The 21309-nt window shown below is 37.1% G+C and overlaps 3 protein-coding genes and 1 non-coding gene across 5 annotated transcripts in view; 3 read left to right on the forward strand and 1 right to left on the reverse strand.

Moving 5' to 3' along the window:
• LOC135166816 (neurexin 1) overlaps positions 1 to 10282 on the forward strand; it is a 191918-nt gene extending 181636 nt beyond the window's left edge. For both annotated transcript variants that reach the window (XM_064129445.1, XM_064129446.1), the window contains 5 exons: positions 1684 to 1925; positions 2008 to 2125; positions 4646 to 4813; positions 5386 to 5542; positions 6119 to 10282. In XM_064129445.1, the coding sequence (XP_063985515.1) occupies positions 1684 to 1925; positions 2008 to 2125; positions 4646 to 4813; positions 5386 to 5542; positions 6119 to 6548 (1115 nt within the window). In that variant the 3' untranslated portion in view covers positions 6549 to 10282. The remainder of the gene's footprint in view (positions 1 to 1683; positions 1926 to 2007; positions 2126 to 4645; positions 4814 to 5385; positions 5543 to 6118) is intronic.
• On the forward strand, positions 2520 to 2626 carry LOC135167098 (U6atac minor spliceosomal RNA). The gene has a single exon (XR_010299797.1). It is a non-coding gene; the product is annotated as a U6atac minor spliceosomal RNA (small nuclear RNA).
• A 1720-nt stretch (positions 10283 to 12002) lies between the features above and the next one.
• On the forward strand, positions 12003 to 16921 carry LOC135167086 (structural maintenance of chromosomes protein 2). Its single transcript, XM_064129948.1, has 2 exons — positions 12003 to 12303; positions 12875 to 16921. The coding sequence occupies exons 1-2, from the start codon at positions 12136 to 12138 to the stop codon at positions 16250 to 16252; spliced, it is 3546 nt and encodes a 1181-aa protein (XP_063986018.1). The 5' UTR covers positions 12003 to 12135; the 3' UTR covers positions 16253 to 16921.
• LOC135167087 (ribosomal protein S6 kinase delta-1) lies at positions 16485 to 20844 on the reverse strand. Its single transcript, XM_064129950.1, has 5 exons — positions 20355 to 20844; positions 18372 to 19448; positions 17419 to 18213; positions 17118 to 17213; positions 16485 to 16892 (listed from the first exon to the last, which is right to left on the reverse strand). Exons 1-5 carry the CDS (start codon positions 20448 to 20450, stop codon positions 16761 to 16763), a joined length of 2196 nt encoding a protein of 731 aa, XP_063986020.1. The 5' UTR covers positions 20451 to 20844; the 3' UTR covers positions 16485 to 16760.
• Between the last annotated feature and the right edge of the window lie 465 nt (positions 20845 to 21309).

Genomic DNA, 21309 nt, shown 5'->3' on the forward strand with positions numbered 1-21309 from the left:
TTTACATATTGATGAGTAGGTGATCCCCACTCGAGCCAGTGGTTCTGCTAATCTGGGATCGTTGATCCTGGCTCTATTTACCCACGTTATGATTGTCTGAGTCAACTTTTTGCCTTTGAACCACGGTTTTGTACCATTTATCATTTGATTCAAATACACAGCCAGAAATATTCCCTAAAAATGACGAAACTCCCAGTTCGCCGGAGTCCCCTACCAACATTTCGCAAACAGCAAAACCCCAATATCTCCACCATTATATCTCCTTTAAACTCATTATTTAACTCATTATCACTGGAGACATCCCCTTCTAACTCATTAACCCTGAAGATTTTAAATTTGAAATAAATAAATTACTAATGATCTAATCCCTCTTTTTCAAATAAGCAAAAAAAATCGACCAAACATTTTTTTTAATCCCATAAACCATCTCTCTGTGGATCGCAAAGAAATGCTTGTGTACGACTTCAGTGTGAACACATGTGGGTGCCCATTACCGACCGGTTCCACATCCGGTTGAATCCACTGGATCCTACTTCCCTATTCAAAGAATAGCCCGAATATCGATTTTTCCGATCGAGAAATAGCCTTCCAACTACCACATCACCTAACATACTAGCCTGGTCCTCACTATTCGATTGATTTACATACCCATGAGGAAGCTATACCTTTTGTAGACACCGCACGCAATTTCTATTCATTGTTAATCCCTTCAAAATCTGCGTTTCGACCCAGAAAAATTTGTCGAAAAAATCCAAGGAAGTACACGCTCCAATGTTAATTATGCTGTCAACAAAAAATATTCTTATAATGTTACTTCACGTTTTATATGATATTGTTTAATGTACATATATGTTCCCACCGTTTCGATAATTCTCCACACCACATGTTCGCCTGTCTCGAGAACTAACAGATTTCCGACCCTAAACCACGAATGGCTGCCCTTCTCTTTCCGTGGAAAAAAATGAACGAGTGGTCCCGTGTGGTCAGTGTGTGGTGGGAAACAGTCTTTCTATGGTACCCTAATACCCGGTCAAATAAAAACACCGACCACGATCATCAATCGATTATGTAAATATCGATCGACAAAAGATACGTCGTGTGCTTTCATACGTTTTCTTTTGCCATTTCTTCTTAATTTTGAGACTTATTTTTATAATTTATTGAAAATAGTCAAAACCGGTTGTTCGTTTAATCATATGGAGAATCGATGAGCGTGAATGTCGATATCAATGAAAATCGATTGAAATTCCAAGTCCCTTACTCTTTTAATAACAAATAGAGTGGAACAACGATTGTACTGATGGAAATCCCTTTAATTTGTGTAGGATGTGGTGAAAGAAAAGGGAGTGGGGAATTGTTTTTCAACAAACAATTAAAAATTTGTTCTTCAACGAAATGACATAATCAAGAAAAAAAAATCCATGTTTTGGATTAAAAAAAAATATTCTGTACTTTTCAATTTTTCTAGTGAATTTGCCAATATTATGCAATTGTTATGTAATCAAAATTTAATTATTAAATTAATTATAAATATGGATATTTAATTATTTTGAACTAGATATTATATCATGATACCTTAGTCAAGTAAACTGGGGTAAAACAACCCTTATATGACTTTTTTAATTAAGTACTACATGGCCAATACTTCCCAAAGTATAATAAAAGTTATTAATAATGTTCCAGGAAATCAGTTGACCGTATTCAACGGCCAATCAACGATCCAAGTCGGAGGGAGATGGAACAAGGGCCGAGTCGAGCGTCCATTCCTGGGGATTATCTCGGGATTAGTTGTAAATGGAGCTAGAATACTTGAATTAGCAGCTGCCAGTCAGGATAGAGTTGTAATTACTATTAGGGGAGATGTACAGCCATTACCACCCGGCAGCTTATTAGATAGAACAGCACCACTTCAACGCATGCAGCAGGTAAAGAAAAACTTGGTCATTTCCGGTTTTTTACCGTTTATCAGCGATGAAGGGGTAATGGAAGATGGTTTTTTTTCCGCAGACACCCGCATCCGGTTTACCAGGTATCATGGACGATCTTATATATTCGGGAGCGGGGAGTGGATGCGCTGGTGATGATGAGGATGAAGATTGCACACCAATTTATGATAAGAATTCAGGTAATTGACGTGAGATAATTGATAAATTTGATTTTTTTTCGTTATTGTTTCTGCTCCGAAAAATTGTCATTCGGTGACAAATAACGATTATATTTGGAGTTCAAGGCGCAAATACTTACAACAATTAGATATTTCCATTCGATAACAAAAATGTTTAGTATAGATTTCTGTCCTACCGACACTTTTCTGCTATTCCATTACAAAAAAAAATCTGGATAGATCTGGAAAGGGAAATTGACTGGAAATTTGAACGTTAGAAATTTATAAATTTTAAAATTTGAATCAGTTGAATCGGTCCAGTAGATCCGGAGTTAAATGCGATAATGTAGTTTCTCACATGCGGTTTTGTTGGACACCAGAACGTATATAAGAACATGCTTCGCTGATACTGTTTGTGTAGTATGAAAGGAGAGACGTTTAGCACTCCCCTAGACAAGGACGGAATACACATATAAATGGTAAGGCACTGTCGCCTTTGGCGACGCTTACCACCATTTTTTTCGCATCACTATTTTTCCCCAAACTATTCTGCAGAAATTGGGAAATCGGGAAAACTTAATTTGATAGGGGGGTTTATAGGATTTTATTTTGTAATTAATTATAATAATTATATGAGACTGATTGATCATCACCAAGTCGTTGATTAACGATCAACCAGTCATTGGTCGAATTCCCAAGTCGATATTGAATCGACTAGCAATGAAGTAGTTATCGATGCGATTTGCCAGGGCTCCTGTTAGTATTCCTCCTTCAAAAGTCAATTAATTTAATTTTAAAACAACCTTCATTTTATCAAAATATAGATTCACGAACAATTTTTGAAAAATTGTATTAAAGTCCACAAATAAATTTCAAATGACTCTACCCTCAGGTCGCTATTTTACCGACCGGATGTGGTGTTTTTGGATATTTTCAGTTGCCAAATTGTCCAATTAATTCCACGCGTAAAATTTGAAAAAAAGCAGACATTTGTCTGCGTGCATTTCAATCAAGTTTTTTAAAATATTGACATTAAACATTTCCTTATGAAAAAATAATAGAATCTGTTTCTCCATCGGTAGACTATCTTTTCCGAAGTGTCAAAGAACTTCCTGATTTTTCTATGTCTCAGGATAAAAAAATTCGGATTTTAGTTTTTGACAACAAACATGTGATTTTCCCATAAGACATTGTGTTCAAATTAAAAAAAAAATTTTTGCGAAAAACAGAATAGTTAAACAGGATAATTAAATTGAGAAAAACATCACATTACAAATGTGATCGACCTTTTTTTTAATTTCGTGTAGTTTTCGATAATGTTTGAATTCACTGAGAGGGTAGAGCTGCTTTAACATCCTCAATCCTTTCCCGACTACCTCCCCGGATAGTCTGCCCGCCTGGTGGAAAATCTTCTACGGCCGACTAAAACTAAATTCAGGGATCAGTCATCTGTAGAAGAATCTAAACAAAAGTATCTCTAAATTTACTCATCTCAACTGCTCTATTTCTTTAGATATCTCGAATTTTATTCGTATTTTTCATGAGGACATTCATTGATCATGCCCTTTAGCAATAGTTCAGAGGGTAAATATCGAATTTATACTGATGGACGGAATTACCGATGGAATTGGGTATTTTATTTAGGGCTACACGGATCAATACATTCGTTTTCAGTCGAAAATATCATCACTCGCGTGCGAATCATTCGACAAATGTGAGCTTGGAGACATTCCTAACCCGCGGGGCAATCGGATAAACTAATGTCTGAATTATCCTCAACTTTTGTAAACATTTTTCGGATATCAACAAACGTCCGAGCAAAATAACAATCTTTATTAATTTTATCGCAATTCAGTAGTGAAGTGAGAGCGCGACATAAATCACTTTTGACTATTGACCAGTTTTTGATGAATATCTCAAAATCTAGGGACGATAGCGGAATTTTTGTTACAAACTTTTTTGTGGAGCGAATTCAGCACTACAACAAATGTCATTACAAAAATTGCGCTATCTCTCTTAGACTCGAAGATATTGCTAAAAACTCGACTCCGAGATAAGTCCACTTATTTCGTTTTACCACTTCGCGACTGAATTCACGGTAAAAGTTGAGACAATTTTTTATTCCAGTCAGACGTTTTTTGGTGCCAAAAAAATCTCTGCAGAAGGTTTGCGAAATTCGAAATATTCGTTTGTGCTGGGAAAATTTTATTTCAACGTCAAAATATAATTGTTCCACAACAAAAACATGTGCACACTCCACATGCTAACATCAGTCATTTTTCAGATGCTACAAAACATTTGCATAAAATGAAAATTCATCTGAATTTCTCAAATGAGCATGAGATACCTGTTGACCTGAAATTCAGAAAATTTTTGGTTTTATTCAGATGATTCTAAGTGTCTGATAAATGCAAAAAAACCTCAAAACTTACAAAAAATTCTGTGGAATTCAGCTGTCCGTTATTCCTGTGCATTGACTTGTCATTAACTCCGAATAAAAATCAATTGCTCTTTTTAAAAAATCCGTTATTTATTGTTTAGATGATTTGATAACTCCAGTGTACGTTGCACCCACGAGATTGCCACCAACAATCAAACCAAGTAAAGAAAATATTCAGGAACGTCCATCCTGCGACGACGAGGAGGACTGCGAAGAGGGCTCGGGCGATCCTGGCACCACCGAAGAAGTAATCGTAACTTCAGTCACTGGTAAGTTAGACAATCCTTCGTAGAGACGTAAATTTAACTGTTCGAAGGCACGTGAAATACTTTTCCCCCTGGTTTCCAACTTGCCAACTTCAAATATTGATCCCCCTCGAAGAGTTTACCTTGTAACCGGTCGAATAATTAGAAAAAACTGTTTGTTCTTCAACCACTCAGTTTCCAAATGTTCATTCAACTAAAGTAACACTCTTTGAGAGTATCTACTGAGCTATAAATTACCCTTAACAATATCAAACTACATTCAGCGAAAAATCAGTGTTAACGACGGTGAACGCCGACGAAAAAAAAAACATCTGGACGGTAAAACGAAAGTCTTGGGAGTTTGTTTTTTACGTTGTTTACGATGGAAAACAACTTATGAATCGTCATTCCTTTTGATACGTCCCTGCTATCACCTACGCACGCGTGTATTTCCCTTGTTACTTCACTGCCAACATGAGAAAAACCCATTTAGATATTAAAGAGATGATGGTAGCTATAGACCCACCATTGGATGTTGTTTTACTTTTTTTAATCGTTGAATATTGGTTTTTGTTAATTAACATTTACATGCGTAGATTCAAGCTCGGTGACATATACAACCCAGCGTGAACCCTCTACGAGCCATACGAGTACACAAGCATCAACAGGCTCAACATCAGTATCTCGTGGTACGATATCCACATTTACCCAGTACAATGCGTCCAGTGCGGATACTGACTCTACGCACAGCAGGTATGTTATCATATTATTTTTTTTATTGTCATATTGAGGGGTTTTTTTGGTGGGTTATGGAGGAGACTGTTAAGGGAGATCTTGCATGTAAAATATTTTTATATCATTGTTATTTTGTTAGGGGGAAGAGGTTTAGTGACCGGTGGTGAATTTTTAAATGCACCAGCTGGTAGATCTAAAGACTTTTACGAGAGGATAATTGTGCTTTGTCTTCAGGGACATTTTAACTGATGAGTTTTTATCTTTTAATTGTTTTTTGGAAAATTTTACAACTTGCAACTCAGGTGCTTATTGTAATTACAACAGAATCGTTATATTTATCTTTATTTTTTATATTCATTCGGTACTCTTATTCCTAAATCAAAATTTTTTATTTGACACGAAGAATGTAAAAACTTGGATTTTGAGACTTGTTATGCTTTCATATTTAGAAAAAACAACGAGTAGAGTAGGTACAATTATATTGAAATTGCAGGACTGCAATTAGAATGAAGATGATTATTTGGCAAAGGATGTCACTTTTGATTCGTTGTAATCAATAGATAAATATTAAATTCCCTTTCACCCGTGTTCCAGCACAACTGTAACGCAGCGAACGACCAGTGCAACAACTCACACAACAACGACAACAAGAATGACAGATCCACCTCCACCACCCTATCATCCCGATATCTACACCCCAGGGCCCCCAATACCAAAAAATCCACCGACTGTGCCGAGTATTCACACAGAAGCAGCAAAACACACCGCCCTAATAATTGTCATAATAGCTGGTGCATTGATAGCAATAATTCTAATAATTCTGCTAATTTTAAAATTCAAAAATCGTCCGGACACACATTACAAAGTTGACGAAACAAAGAATTTCTGTCAAGATCCAAATGCAGCGCTCCTGGGTGCTGCTGGCTCAGATCAGCAGTACAATGGTGCCTTGAAAGCTGGAACAAATGGAAGTAAAAACGGTAAAAAACGTGAAATGAAGGACATCAAAGAGTGGTATGTCTAAAGTATTAATTATAACCGATGAGATCGCTAATGGACGGGCGATCAAAATCCAACGAGATGAATCAGGAAAATAGCACACGTATTACAACGTAGAATTATTTAGTGGAGCTTATCGAAGTGGATCGTCCGCCGTCCATTAGAAAACAAAATATCGAGTTGATGAAGCAAGACTGACTGTGTTAAAAAAAAAAAGTACGTGAATCCCCAAAAATAACAGGGGAAATAAATCGATAACATTTCGATTTGAGTACGTGAAATTTTTATTTTGTGTGAGAGTTGTGCGAGTGACTGGAATTATTATTTTAAAGCGATAATGATGATGATGATGATGACAATGAATACGTGTATATGAAAAACGAGGGATTAATATGTCAACCTACTTGAATTGTTTATTGAAAGCAATACAGTGAGAATCCATGATGATGACGAACGAAAGTAAATAATTACAGTATGCGTTTACTAATTTAAGTGACTATGCTAATAACTTATTGTTGTATAGAAGAAATATAAATATATATAAATGATTATAACTTATGTTATATGTGTAAATTGTTTATTAAATTCATAGGAAATTTATTATTGAGGGACGGTGGGATAAGTAAGAGACATTTGCGCAGAATGCACTGAGGAACAGGGAAAACATAAATTTGAGAATTTTCGTCAAGTTTTTGGAGGGATGAGGCACATGAATTGATTGGGGTATAGACTTCTTTCTATCATTTTCGTTTAGTATTTTGGGGGGCGGGGGGAATTAGAGATTATTTCGGCATGTAACACATGCTTGAGACACGAACACAGGGTTTGGAACTCAGTATTGCCAATAATTAGTTGATAACGTGTTGATATGTGAATGAAATTATTCATTTTGTCAATAATAGTCACTAACGCTGATACTACGGAAAAATTCAGGTGAATTGGATTGTACCTAGGCTCAGCAGAAATTGTATTTCACTTGGATTTTGTGTACATTTCTCAGATACTAACATATTCCTGGATGAAACCAAAATTTGTCTGTGTGTCCGACAAGGAGCTGCCTAAACATCTTAGTTTTTAGGCTTTTGCGACCATAATTTATGACAGTATTAGCTGCAGATGGACAACAGCTCTGAAGATGCATCCACAAGCTAGTACTGTCAACTGCCTGAACATTTTAATTGATATTTAAAATTCAGACAAATTTTCAGTTTCTTCAGACTTGTTTTAGTGTCTGAAAAATGTTCATAAATCGGGTGCAAATTGACATATTTGTTTTTGCTGTTTGAAGTGGCAATATTATCAGTTTAGTTATGCTGAATCAGCAATCCAACCATGTCGAAACTGACAATTTTTATCTCAATTTCTTTTTTGAGAAGGTGACGTTTCGATAAAAATAAAATGAAGGGAACATACAGAACATATAGAAAATTTTTAATTTATGGCATCGTTTTTTCAATGGCTAGTTTTCGTTAAAGCATTTTAATACCTCAGTATTGATGTGGAGTTTCAAACAATAAAATCGTTTTTAACATTTGAAGAACATGAACCAAGCTTATGGGGGAATCATTTCTTTAACTGACAATGAAGCAATAGAATTCTCGGGCTTAAAATTGTCATCAAATATTGATAACTGAGTAGAATCAATTTTGGTGCTAATTAATGTTTGTCTCTGGCTGTAGTTTGACGATTATTATTCTTGTCGCAATGTGAATCATTCGAAATGAAAATCATACTTTATCTCCCAATTGAGTAATTTTCATTAAATTTTTGATTAGCAGTAACTGAAACCTACTTGGAAAAAATATTTTTAGTACATCATTAGGAAGCTAAATATTTTCGTTGAAAAAAAATCCGGAAAATGAATAATTGAAGATATGATGAGTGTAAGCTTCCCCATGTGCCAATATTTAATTGAATATTCACTCATTTGAGTAATAATTGCATTAATAATAGCGATTCTAAATCATTACTATCCCAAGTTTATGTAAAAAAATAACAGCAGCCCATCGATAGCAAAATGCAAACTTTAGTTCGCCCAAAATTCTTTTTATATTGTTGATTTTGTTTTCAAAAATTGTGTATTAACCACATTTTGCTTCGGAGTTTGGTAATGAAGGGTTAAAATCCTCTTTCTTAAAAAAAATATTCTGTATGATGACTCATATTGATGAGATTTTCATGTTCTTTGAGTGATACAAGCGCTAATGAGGGAAATAATTTTTTACTACAAAACTATCTCTTTTCAGAAAATAATTCCTCTCAATCATTCGTATTTGTCATTTTTTTTAATTTTAAGTCTTTTATCCAATCAGATCTTCTTTGTAAAAACAAATCGAGATAGAAATCTTCAACGGTTTTTTTCGCGCTGATTCGTTGATTTGCTTTTTCGCGCTGATTTCGTACACTTATTAAAATGTAATAATTTTGGGTAACCAGTGGTTTGAGGAAATATCGTAAAGTATTCCCTCAAAGTACCTCTCATCAACATTATTACACTAGAAAAACCTGAATTTTCGTTTTTACGGCTCCTGGGACAATTCAACGCGAGACAAAAATCAGACGTGAATTAATGATTTAATAAGGTATATTTCTAGAGTTGTTATCAGTTATTGTGGGTAATGTTCGAATGAATGAGTGGCAAATTTTCGTTGAAACAATTTACGATAAACGGCAAAAAAAAAATCAATTGCGGTGATGATTGCTCACGAGAGTGAAATCAAAGGGCAATAACCGCTAAGTGGAGTTCTAATTCATTTAAAATAATGAAAAACAGGTGCTACATTACTCTCTAAAATTTTTCGCGACTACTTATTCATTTTTCATCTTACTCTACATTTCAAAGAACAATTTCATTGAGATTATCTCTTCTTCAGCATTTCTTCGAATTTCATAATTTTAAAGAATTGAAAATGGGATTAACAATTAACACTCGTTCTAAAGAACTGCACTTAGAATTTTTATCTATATAAATATCTGTAAAAAGTATATTTGCTATGAACACACATATCCCACAATGTTTTTTTTTTGTGAAATTATGCTTAGGGAGATCATTCTGAGTCCCTGCAAAGTCTTCTCAATGTGTTCGTTGAGGGCTCAAATATCTAAGAAACTCGAACGAAGTAGATGAAATATGAAAAACAATTTAAAGTGCCGACTATTTAAATGTCCCCAAATTAATTGAGGAATTTCCGGGGAGTAGCTCTGCAGTGAAGAATAATATTTTGGGGCTCTTTTTAGTACAACAATTTCCACCCACCGTCGATCAGATCGATAAACATGATCGATCCAATGAATCGTTTGCATTAGGAAAAATCCCCGAGAGTCACACTGCTGAGAGACGTTCCCAGTAAATATTAAAATTCCATGAGTTTATCATTTCTAAGTGCACGCGAAATAATTCACAAGGTTTTCTCAAATCAATGTCAACATTTGCGTAATTACGTGGCTAACTTAATGAGGAAAAAAAAAAAACATATAACGTAGGGCAGTTTCAACGATATCGTTGAATAGTGGAATTTGACGTAGTAAAACCCAAAGTAAACATATTTAAATTGCAAATAAAAACGAATATTTACGCATATCGTTTACACTGCCCCCTACCTCTTATCTGCATATCCTTCAATGTACTGAATGAACTAATGTTTATACTTAAGCTATTTAATTAACACTTCTATACCAAAGTTAATCTACAAGCGAAATTAAATAAGGGAATATTTTAAAAAAAGTGAATGCAAAAAAAAACCAACAAAAAAATTGTTACTCTCAACTTAATAAATTTCAATTGTAATTGAGTGTATCATGGACCGAAGGAACAGTGAAAACTAGTGAAAGAAAATTGTCACCAACAAATAATAAAATCATACAGCTCAGGCGTATAATCTAGATTCGCTGTAGCTAGAATGGGAATTATATTTTACAATTGTACAGTCTCCAACTAAAAAAATCATGCGATACACTTAATTAGATAGAGATGATATTCGTAAACCACTCGTATAATGTTAGTCCAACAGCAATTATAAATATCAAGTTGATGCGAATTAAAAACAAAAAGTCGAAAATTATTGAATAGGCATTGAAAGGATCTTGCGTAAATATTTTAGTCGCTTGCTCATACGAAAAGGGGAATCACAATAAATTGGGTTCTTGCATGTGACAAGATCCTGACAGGATAATTGCTCCAGGTAGCAATAACTGAATATTCAAACATCATGAAGCCATCGTGAGAAAAGAGAATTCCTTTCTAGATTACAATTTACAATAAAGTGAAGCGACATTTTCTCGGATAATGAAGTCAGTGTTGTTATAAAATTTTTCAAGCTGAAATCAATATTTTTTCCGAAGTTTCCAATAACATTTTCCATCAGACGTCTGATGGAAAATGTTATTGTATAATTTTCGAATTTGAGAGCTTAATAATTACTCTAGAGGAATGATAGCCCAGGTTGTTGAGCTTTTTTTGTCGTGAGGGTAGCGCTAAGGGCAGAAAAGTAAAAAATCCTGCCAAGGTACTTGTTCTTGTGCAACAACCCAATTTAAAGAATTTGTTCTATCGGGCATTGGAGAAGATAATGAGATGTTCATTTGCGCAATCGATAAAAGTATTTTCAGCAAAATCGATAACAGCTTTTCATTGAAGAATTGATTCACAAAAAAATATAATGTGTAAACATACGTTAGTGTGTGGTGCATTTAGATTTTTTACACTTAAAAATTATGATAAAATGGACAATGGCCTCTCGTTAACGGCATTCTTCGTGATGTTACTGATACATCATGAGTATTGAAGTTGAGGAATCGAACAGAGGATTGACGATATAGATGAGGACAATTGGTTTAAGCTGTTTAGAGAAAGTCAATGCGGAATGGAAAAATAAAATAGAAAGTATCGAGATTGTGTTTCAAGAAGTAATTTATCATTTAGGCGACGCATGATTAATAAATTTTATGTTAATCCTTTACCAAAAGTAACGGAGGAAAATATTCTCACATATTATTTTGCAAAAAATTCTTTATCACGCACATTGCACGTGCACGTACGTATGGGCTGTTACGGACAGTAATACATTGATAAAATACGTCGGAACAAAAGTGATTCTGCGAGTGATAAAATGGAAATGTAGGTTTGCATTAAAATGATCCAGATAATGAAAAGAAAACATGTACATAAATTAGTGATACTGATAATTATTAAATAAAAAATGACAAAGGTGAGCAGTCTCTTTATTCTCCTCTTCTAACAAATGATTTTGAATAAAAACATACTGATGATGGACATCATGGGATTGTTTATACAATGCAAGTGCAAGGTCTCTACTTACCGGCTTGATTACCGGTAATTAGAGACCTTGTGTGCCACAGGCAGAAGCCTTATGCTCCCAGGATAACTGCACATAGGATTATTCTCGTCTAGACCTCTGGTGGCCACTGGATGAACAACATTATCCCTCCCTCATGGTGATTGGTGATTGCTCGACGCTTTTTGAAATTACTTCTCAACGTCTTTGCAGCCTCTTCGCGTCATAAACGAGTGAAAGCGCCTTTTTCTACAACAAAAACAGTGTTGAGTCACATGAAATAAATAAAGGTGCCTGGTATTTGATGAATAAACCGACATGTACATCAAGTCGATAGTACTCGACGGTTTCAAGTCGTATGGAAAGAGAATTGAGGTGAATGGTTTCGACAAGGAGTTCAATGCTATCACCGGATTAAACGGCAGTGGAAAGTCTAATATCCTAGATGCAATATGTTTTGTTTTGGGAATCACGACTCTGGGATCGGTAAGCAATTGTTTTATAATATTAATGTCCTAGGGGGAATCATTTCGGTTGCGATAGGAAAGATAATGTTGACACTATGGTGATACATAACCTCACTTTGCGGTTTTGTTGTGATGATTTGCCCGCCTTTTTTTTATTGTCAATCGATGTGTACCCAATAGTGACACTATATTATTTCATCAATAATTCATTCAATGTTTGATTGTTGTGTGAAGCAATCAAACGATTTGTGTCTTATGCTAAACATGAAAGAAAATAGTGAACATTAGAATAAAATCAACGCAAAAATGAAATAACGTTTTACAATTAATTATCCCATCATTTCGATCGCTGTGAAAATAAAAAAATTAAGGATACACTTGCATTTGGCCCCAATTAATTGTCCAATTTTATAATTAAAATTATGGAGATGTAAATGTAAATCTGCAATTGTTAGATAACACAGTATAACATAACATATCGCCCTGACAGTAGAGTTTTTTAAAGCGATAAAATAAAAAAAATAAATAATTCTACTTTCTCTCTCCCCTCATCAACAATCAACTGAACCATCTTTTTCTGTTCTCCCCAGGTGCGTGCTACCTCCCTCCAAGAGTTAGTCTACAAATCCGGCCAGGCTGGTGTGAAAAAGGCCACAGTGACCGTGACCTTCGACAACCGCGACCGCGGTGCATCGCCCCTGGGTTACGAGCACTACGACGAAATAGCCGTCACCCGTCAGGTGGTGATTGATGGTAAAAACAAGTACCTGATAAACGGCACCCTTGTACCCAACAAGCGTGTCCACGATCTGTTCTGTTCGGTTCAGTTGAACGTCAACAATCCCCACTTCCTGATCATGCAAGGTCGCATCACCAAAGTCCTCAACATGAAACCCCTAGAAATTCTTTCCATGATTGAGGAGGCAGCTGGTACCCGAATGTACGAGGAGAAGAAGGAGGCCGCCATGAAGACCATCGACAAGAAGAACGAAAAGCTCAAGCAGATAAATGATATTCTCCAGGAGGAGATAGGCCCGAAGCTTCGAAAATTAAAAGCCGAGCGCGAGCAGTTCGCAGAATATCAGAGGATTGAAAGAGAGCTCGAGCATTGTCGCAAGATAGTCCTCGCGTGGAGGTATGTATCGGCTTTAAAGAGCTCCGAGGAAGCCGAGACGAGTGTCTCGGAGGTCCAGGGGAAGGTTCAAACGATGAAAACAACGATTGAAGATGGAAAAGTGGAAATAACAGAAATTGAAACGAAAATCGAAGAGATGACAGCAAAAAATCAAGCAGAAAAGGGAGAACGTCTCGAAGGTCTGGAGCAGGAGCTGAAGGAGCTGGAGAAAAAGGAAAGTAAACTAGTAGCCGAGTCCAACAGCAATAAGGAGAGTATAAAAGCCGAGAAGAAGATCATCGAACAACTGAATAATAATTTAAACGAAGACACCAAAGCTCTGGAGCAGAAAAACCAAGAGCTACAGCAAGTGGGCGGATTGTTTCAACAGCTCCGAGAGAAGGATGAAACGGACAATGCGGCTGTGACAGCTGCGCAGCAGAGGCTCCAGAAAATTTCGGCTGGACTTCTCGAGAGCGCAGACGGGGAGAACGCTACCCTGGAGCAGCAGCTGATCAATGCGAAGAAAAACGCCATTGCTGCCCAGACAGAGATCACTCAGTGTCAGATGGGTCTAGCTCATTCTAAGGAACAGCTGAGCAAAAAGGAGAAGGAAGTCAAGACCAACGATGTTGATTATCAGAGGGACAGCAAAGACCTGGAGAATAAGCAGCAGCAGTTGAAGAGCCTTGAAAAGGAACTCGCGAAAATCAACTACAACGAGGAGTCTTCGCAAATCCTGAAGGAGCAAAAGCGCAACCTCGAGAGGGAGATAGCCCAGCTTCAGGGGAAGATTGACGATATTGAGAATAGATATCCAAACTTGACGTTTCAATACACCCCACCGAGCCAGAACTTTGACAAAAGCTCGGTGAAAGGCCCTGTCTGTACGCTGATGAGTCTAAAAGAAAGGAACGCAGCCTATGCTCTTGAGGTAGCTGCTGGTGGCCGTCTCTACAATATTGTTGTCGATAATGAAAAGACGTCGAAGGCTCTTCTGCAGCACGGCCAGCTCAGGCAGAGGGCGACCATCATTCCCTTAAACAAGATTACAGGAAGAGCGATGGATGACAAGACCATTGATTATGCTGAGAAGCTAGTGGGAAATGAGAACGTCAGACCTGCTTTATCGCTGATTGATTTTCCTGAAATGGCACGACCTGCTATGACCTGGATCTATGGACAGACACTCATCTGCAAGGATATGCAAGTTGCCAGAACAGTTGCCTTCAACAGTAAAATCAACAGGAAATGTGTGACTCTGGAGGGAGATGTTGTGGATCCGGCAGGAACGCTGAGTGGAGGTGCCCAGGCACGAGGTGGATCTGTTCTTGAGCAGATTGATAAGTTGAAGTCGTATCAGCAGGAGTTGTCGGAAAAGCAGGCACAGTACGAGGGAGTTAAACAACAGTTGAATAAATTGTCACAGCTCGAGGAAAAATACCGGCATTTTAAGCAACAGTTTGATATAAAAAATCACGAAATCAATATGATAAGACAACGCTTGCAACAGACGTCTTATCATCAGGTGCAAGAGGAGATCAATGCCCTTCGTCAGAAGATTCAGGAGTTCAATGATAAGATGGACACAGCTAAAAAAGTGGAGAAGGAGAACTCCAAGAGGGCAAGTGATTTGGAGGGACAGTTGAAAGATTCAGCGAAAATTCGTGATAAACAGCTCAAAGATGCTGAAAATCAGCTGAAAGTTCTTCAGAAAAAAGCGGATAATTCTAGGAAAGAGTGGGAGAAGCATGAGCAAGCGTCAGAAACTTTGAACCTGGAGATTAAAGAGCTGGAGAAGACTATTGAAAAGGGACGAGAGCAGCTGGCGAAGGCCGAGGAGAAACTCGCTGCACTTGAGGAAAAAGCACTGGAGTTTTCGGATAAATTGAAAGAGTCCGGAAGTAATGTTTCCCAACTTCAAGAGCAGATAAAAACTCGAAAAGCGGTCATACATCAGCAGAACAAGGAGATTCAGAAGCTGCACTCCAAGAAGGAAGATATTATGAAAAGAAGTAGCGATCTGGAGCTGGAGATTAAAAAGCTTGATCATGAGATCAACGCGATTAAGACAAATGCTGCCCAGTGTAAGAGTAAAGTCAATGAATTGGTGCGAGATTATGCTTGGATTGCAGATGAAAAACAATATTTTGGGCAGCAGGGAACTGTTTACGATTTCAGTGTTAACGAACCGAATTCAATGGCCCAGAAGATGTCACAGTTGGAGAGGAGGAGAACTGATCTGAGCAGAAATGTCAACAGTAGGGCAATGAATTTGCTGAGTAAAGAGGAAGAGAGATACGATGCCACGACGAAAAGGAAAAAAATTGTTGAGGCTGATAAGAACAAAATATTGGATACAGTCAAACACCTGGAGGACAAGAAGAAGGAAACCCTGGAAAAGGCGTGGGAGCAGGTCAATAAAGACTTTGGCTCGATATTCAGTAGTTTGTTGCCTGGGGCTATGGCCAAACTACAGAAATTGGAGAGTGGAAATGTTCTGGATGGGCTCGAGGTCAAGGTTGGCTTCACCAATGTCTGGAAAGAATCGTTGGGTGAACTCTCCGGTGGGCAGAGATCACTTGTAGCCTTGTCATTGATCCTGGCGATGCTTCTGTTCAAGCCAGCTCCTCTTTATATTCTTGATGAAGTAGATGCTGCCTTGGATTTGTCACATACTCAGAATATTGGAACTATGTTGAAGAGGCATTTCAAGACTTCACAGTTTATTATTGTTTCATTGAAGGATGGAATGTTTAATAATGCTAATGTGCTTTTTACCACGAGATTTGTGGATGGAATGTCGACCATTACGAGAGGGGAGAAGAAGAAGCAACAGGGTGGGGGACATTAAGAGGGAATCAATGATAGTTTCTTTAAAAATTTATTTCAAGACGATGAGAAAAATGTTTGGAAAACTTGGGTCGTTGATATCAGTAGCTGATCAATTTTTTAGCTACGGAGAATTCCATTTCGCATTTTTTCAGAATTAGTTTTTAGTTAACTAGGTCGATGTTCAATCAGATGTAACAAACGAGTTCTGGTAATTCTACACTATTTTTATAATAATTAATATCCAACAACAATTCTGTTATCGATCTATTTTATTCTTCCAAACGAGTTCGGTGAGATAATTATAATTGAACAAATAAAATTTTTGGTATAATTATTATAATTAATTTTAGATGTAACGAAAACAAAACAAAATTTATAACAAGAATAGCTCGTAATAAAAACAATAATGTCCTAGTTTTTCACAAATAAAGCGTTTCAGACTAGTTGAAATGTAAGATAAGAAGATTCATCTAAGCTGACGTGCTTTTCCTTACTGTCTACAATATTGTCATGATGACTGTTACTTTTCATACTTCTGTTTTTATATTTATTGATCTCACATTGGAATGACCTATGGCGTCCCATTCAATTTTACTGTAGAATGGATGGTGCTTGATTTCATCAATGGTCAGGCGTTCCGATGGCTCAAAAATTAAAATCTGGAAAAAATATATTCGAATTAATTTTATTTAGTTCAAATGGAATATTTCATTTTCATGTCCTCTATTCTTAAGTTATTCAACTCTACAGCTTTCAAATTCATTCTATTGAAAAATTTATGTTAAAAATCCCTTCGTTCGATTGTGAAGTTATATTTCTTAATGAAAAGATGGAAAATAAAATTATTGCAGTGTTTCGCCGAGTCACATTGAACAATGCCTTACACTTTTCAACAATGATTTTGCATTGTCTGACAGATCACTAGGAATACTGAGAATGGAATGCGAATAATATGGTCCGGGATGTCTCGTCTGAAATTCCTGCAAAAAAAATGGAAAGTTACTCCAAGAAATTCAGAGATAACTGTCAAATAATAAATCAATATTTAAGGCCCGGTTGGATAGACTGAACTATCTGGAACAAAGTTGTAGCTAAATAAAACAACAAAAACTATCTATTCCAGATAGTTCAGTGTCTCCAACCGGGTTTTAATACAGATCCATTCTAAAAATGAATAAGTCTCACCATCCCAGTCAACAATTCATAAAGAATTACTCCAAGACTCCAGACATCAGCAGCCCCACTGACTTCTGTATCTGGCAAATAGCTGCACAACTCTGGGGCTGTGTACGGTATTTTGAATTGCACCGAGAATCGTTCAGTCTTTATCGGCACCATGTAACCCACAACAACATTATCATCATCATCAATAAGCAAATTCTGGGGCATCAGTCCTTTAACAATGACATTCTGCCGGTGAAAAAAATCTAGAGCGACGATTATCTGTGCAGTCCAGAGTCTCACGACGTTCTCTGGGATTTTCCACAGCTCCTGCTCCATCTCCACACCGCTGTCCTCGCTAGTCTCAGGCCCCCGTGAATAAATCCTCGTCCTCACGCTCTCCTCATAGTCAGGATCGTTTGAGACCTCAGATATATCGATTTTTTCGAAACTTCCAGATGAGCTATCAGTGCTAGATAACTCCGATTCAGATCCATTATCATTCTTCAATTTTCTCAATATGAGACTTTTGTCTCTAGGACTAGCACCCCCTGAAGATGACGGATTCACCAGATGTCGTGAGTTCAATCTTTCTGCTATTGAATTACTCTTTTTGATGGTGTCATCCACAGACTTGAGTAACTCCTGGGCCTTCTCTAATAATTTAATCGTAGGCAAGTTTTTGTTATAAATAGAATTTGCTCCAAATTCCTCTTCTAGTCTCCTGAGGCTCTCCTCGGGATCGATATTGGCAACGGGGCTGTCCCTTTCTTCGACTGCCCGAAATAATCTTTCATCGGGTAATGAAGGGGTTTCTTCCTGAAAGATAATGAGGCTTCATTTTCACTAGGCGAATTATAAATTCAAAACATATCAAAAATACAACTCTAGTAAAAAAAAAAAGGATTTACTAACAACCACTCAATTGCCCCCATTTGGAAGGTTCACTGCCAAATTATTTTTTCACCCCCATATACCTGAAATACTGCATCATGGCTTTTAGATCTCACGATCTCCGTATTCTCCACTCCATATCTCTTCATGATATTTTCCCACAGCCTTCCCCTCCTCACATATCCCAGGATGAGAAAAACAGTCGTTTCGGTCTGGACGAATCCATGAAGTTTCACCACAAAAGGAATATTCCCCCTCAGAATAAAATCACCAATGTCTTCGTGTTCACCAGACACCCTCTCGACAGTCTTTATAATTCTCTCGACATTCGTCCTGGTGTCTCTCACCAGCATAACTGAATTAAGTACTTTAATCACTTTATAATTCTTCAGTTCTTCAGTGGGTCTGCTCAACAAGGAAATATTGCTGTTCAGAAACCTGTTGTAGAGTGTCTCCGCCCTCTCCGAGTATTTTGTAATCTTCTCATGAATTTTAATCCGACGAATGGGATCTGGATCCACCTGGACTCCATGAAGAAGGTTTGTTATTCCTAATTTGTATTGCATGAAGGCTTCCTCGTGTTCATTAATCGACTCATGACGATATCCTGCGCTCATATGAGCTGCTGCTACCAAAACATATTGTCCGTAATTGTCTGATTGTGATGAATCAATTGGTGTTAAGAGTTGCTCGGTTTTTTTATGTTCTTCGGACTTTGATCGTTGAAATTCTGAAGGTTTTGGAGATTTTTCGAGGGCGGGAACCGTTTGGGGGATAAGGGGAGTGCAGGAAATAGCTCGAGAGGGTGCTGAGGCCACCTGACTCTCCTCGGAGGTGTCCGAACCAATGGATTCGTTGAGATCGGTGGAGGTGTCTGGTTGGAGAGAAGTTTCGAAGAATTTGACAAACATCTCATGACTGGCGAGGGCATGATGTCTCCCGATGAAGTCCAGCAGCTTAATCGCCGAATCTCGACGCTCTTTTATGACTTCAAGCTCGAAACGAGAGAAAAATTTGCCCTTTGGGAAGGGGGGGAAGGCTTCTTTGATAGGGAGGCGCTGGTGGAGGCTGCTGAGGGTCTTGTGAAGCTTCTTGAAGTCGTTGTAACGCTTCCAGACGGAGACTTTCGATGCTAGGTCTGGAGAAGATTTCAAAAACACCTGAAAGACGAACAAGTTTTTAAAACTAATTTGAAAATAATTGCGTCGAAGAGGAAAGGGAATGGAAATCGATCGGAAATTATATGAGAAAATAAACTGATTTGTTTCATGTACAATATATTATCTCGTTTATTAATAATGCAATTCATTATGTGAATTAATTGTGAATAGATTCGATGACTCACGTGATATTTTAAAATTTAAGAGAAAAGAGAATCAAAATGGATGATCGAAGTTGAAATGATGAACACACACATGGAAATATGGATTCATTATCATATTTCGTCCACATGATATGTTTTTTATGATCAACTCGCAATGGAAATAAAATGGAAAAATAGAACATGTTGATATTCTGAACGATAATAAAATGAAGGAACAACGTGAAACAGACACATGGTTAATGAAAATAGAATGTAAATGATAGATAAAATGTAAATTGTATTCTCCACCAGTAAATTGCATCGTTAACTGATACAAATCTTTAATTAAAACCCGTTAATGGTGTTAAACTTTTCTGAACTTCTTTTTTAATGTCCACAAGTTTTGAAGGAGTTACAAGATTATAACCAACATGACCATGCTCTAGTACACCATAATTAACATAATTCAAACTCAATCAACACTGCCTAGTAACGACTTGACTTGCATAAACGACATTGAAAAATGACGACTTATGCGAGGTGAATGAATATTTGGCGAAAACAATGTTTTTCGCAGGGTTGAAAATTGAAATATATTTTTTTCAGCATTTGATAATTTTTTGTCTATTGATTTTGCCTTACGTGGAGTATAATAAGCTGCTGAAACAAAACACTGTTTTACGTGGAGCATGATAAATAAACACGTGAGTAAACAAATAAGATACATATGGGTAGCTCACTGAAAAGTACAACAAATACATACCAACGATGTGACTTTGTAAATAGTAAAACCTCGCTTATGACGACTCGTTTCAGTTATGACAAAACGTCTGACCCATTTGTCCCTTGTTGGGGCCATTTCCCTGGTATTTCAATGCACCTTGTCACTTTCACTGAGGCGTTGATGGGCGAGAATTCACATCTTCATGAGTTCCACAATTGATTTTTTTTTTCTATTGAATTGCGTTGAGAACATTTTGACACTTTGACAATAGGTGTATGTCGTTGGCTATTGCCAAGTCCCGAGGGCCTTCGAATCGGCAATCGGCATATACAAAAAGTTCAGATCATGGAGAATAGAGACCTCTTTATCGTCCATGGTTTTGATACTGAGGATAGACTAATGATTTCGTGGGTCAGGCGACTCACGCGAATGGTAGTACTGACCCCGATGGTGGGAGGCGCCATCGATTCTCCTCCTTTGGCTTTTTGCAAAATGAACTGATTCTACTGTGTGTACTAGATTTGTATTACTTTGTACTAAGCTTCAGATACTTCGTTAGTGTCTCATTTTATTTAAATGAATAATTAACTAATTAAATAACGTGGTGACCTCTGTGGGCCACAGGCGTAGCCTCATATGCTCATATGTTCCACTGGTCAATAATTACATAAATAAATCATTGACCTACAAACGATTCTACATCGATATGAAGGGAAATTATTGAACCATATAAATTTGTACTAATCTGTCGATCAAACCCACATTAGATTTTTGATTATTTATTTAAAAATAAATGAGAAACTAATTAAACATTTTCCGATCAGTGAGGACGATAGAATTTGTTTATTTTGCGAAAAGCAATCACCTTTCGGCTATCTCCACAGGAGTGAATTTCGTTTGATTCAAGCATCCTTTTCAAATTTCTTAATCGTCATCTCCAACCGGCTTTCACTCAAAAAATCCCTAGAACTCCCCAGACTGCTGCCAGCGCCGC

This window comes from Diachasmimorpha longicaudata, chromosome 10 (assembly GCF_034640455.1).
Source record: "Diachasmimorpha longicaudata isolate KC_UGA_2023 chromosome 10, iyDiaLong2, whole genome shotgun sequence".
Lineage (NCBI taxonomy): Eukaryota > Metazoa > Arthropoda > Insecta > Hymenoptera > Braconidae > Diachasmimorpha > Diachasmimorpha longicaudata.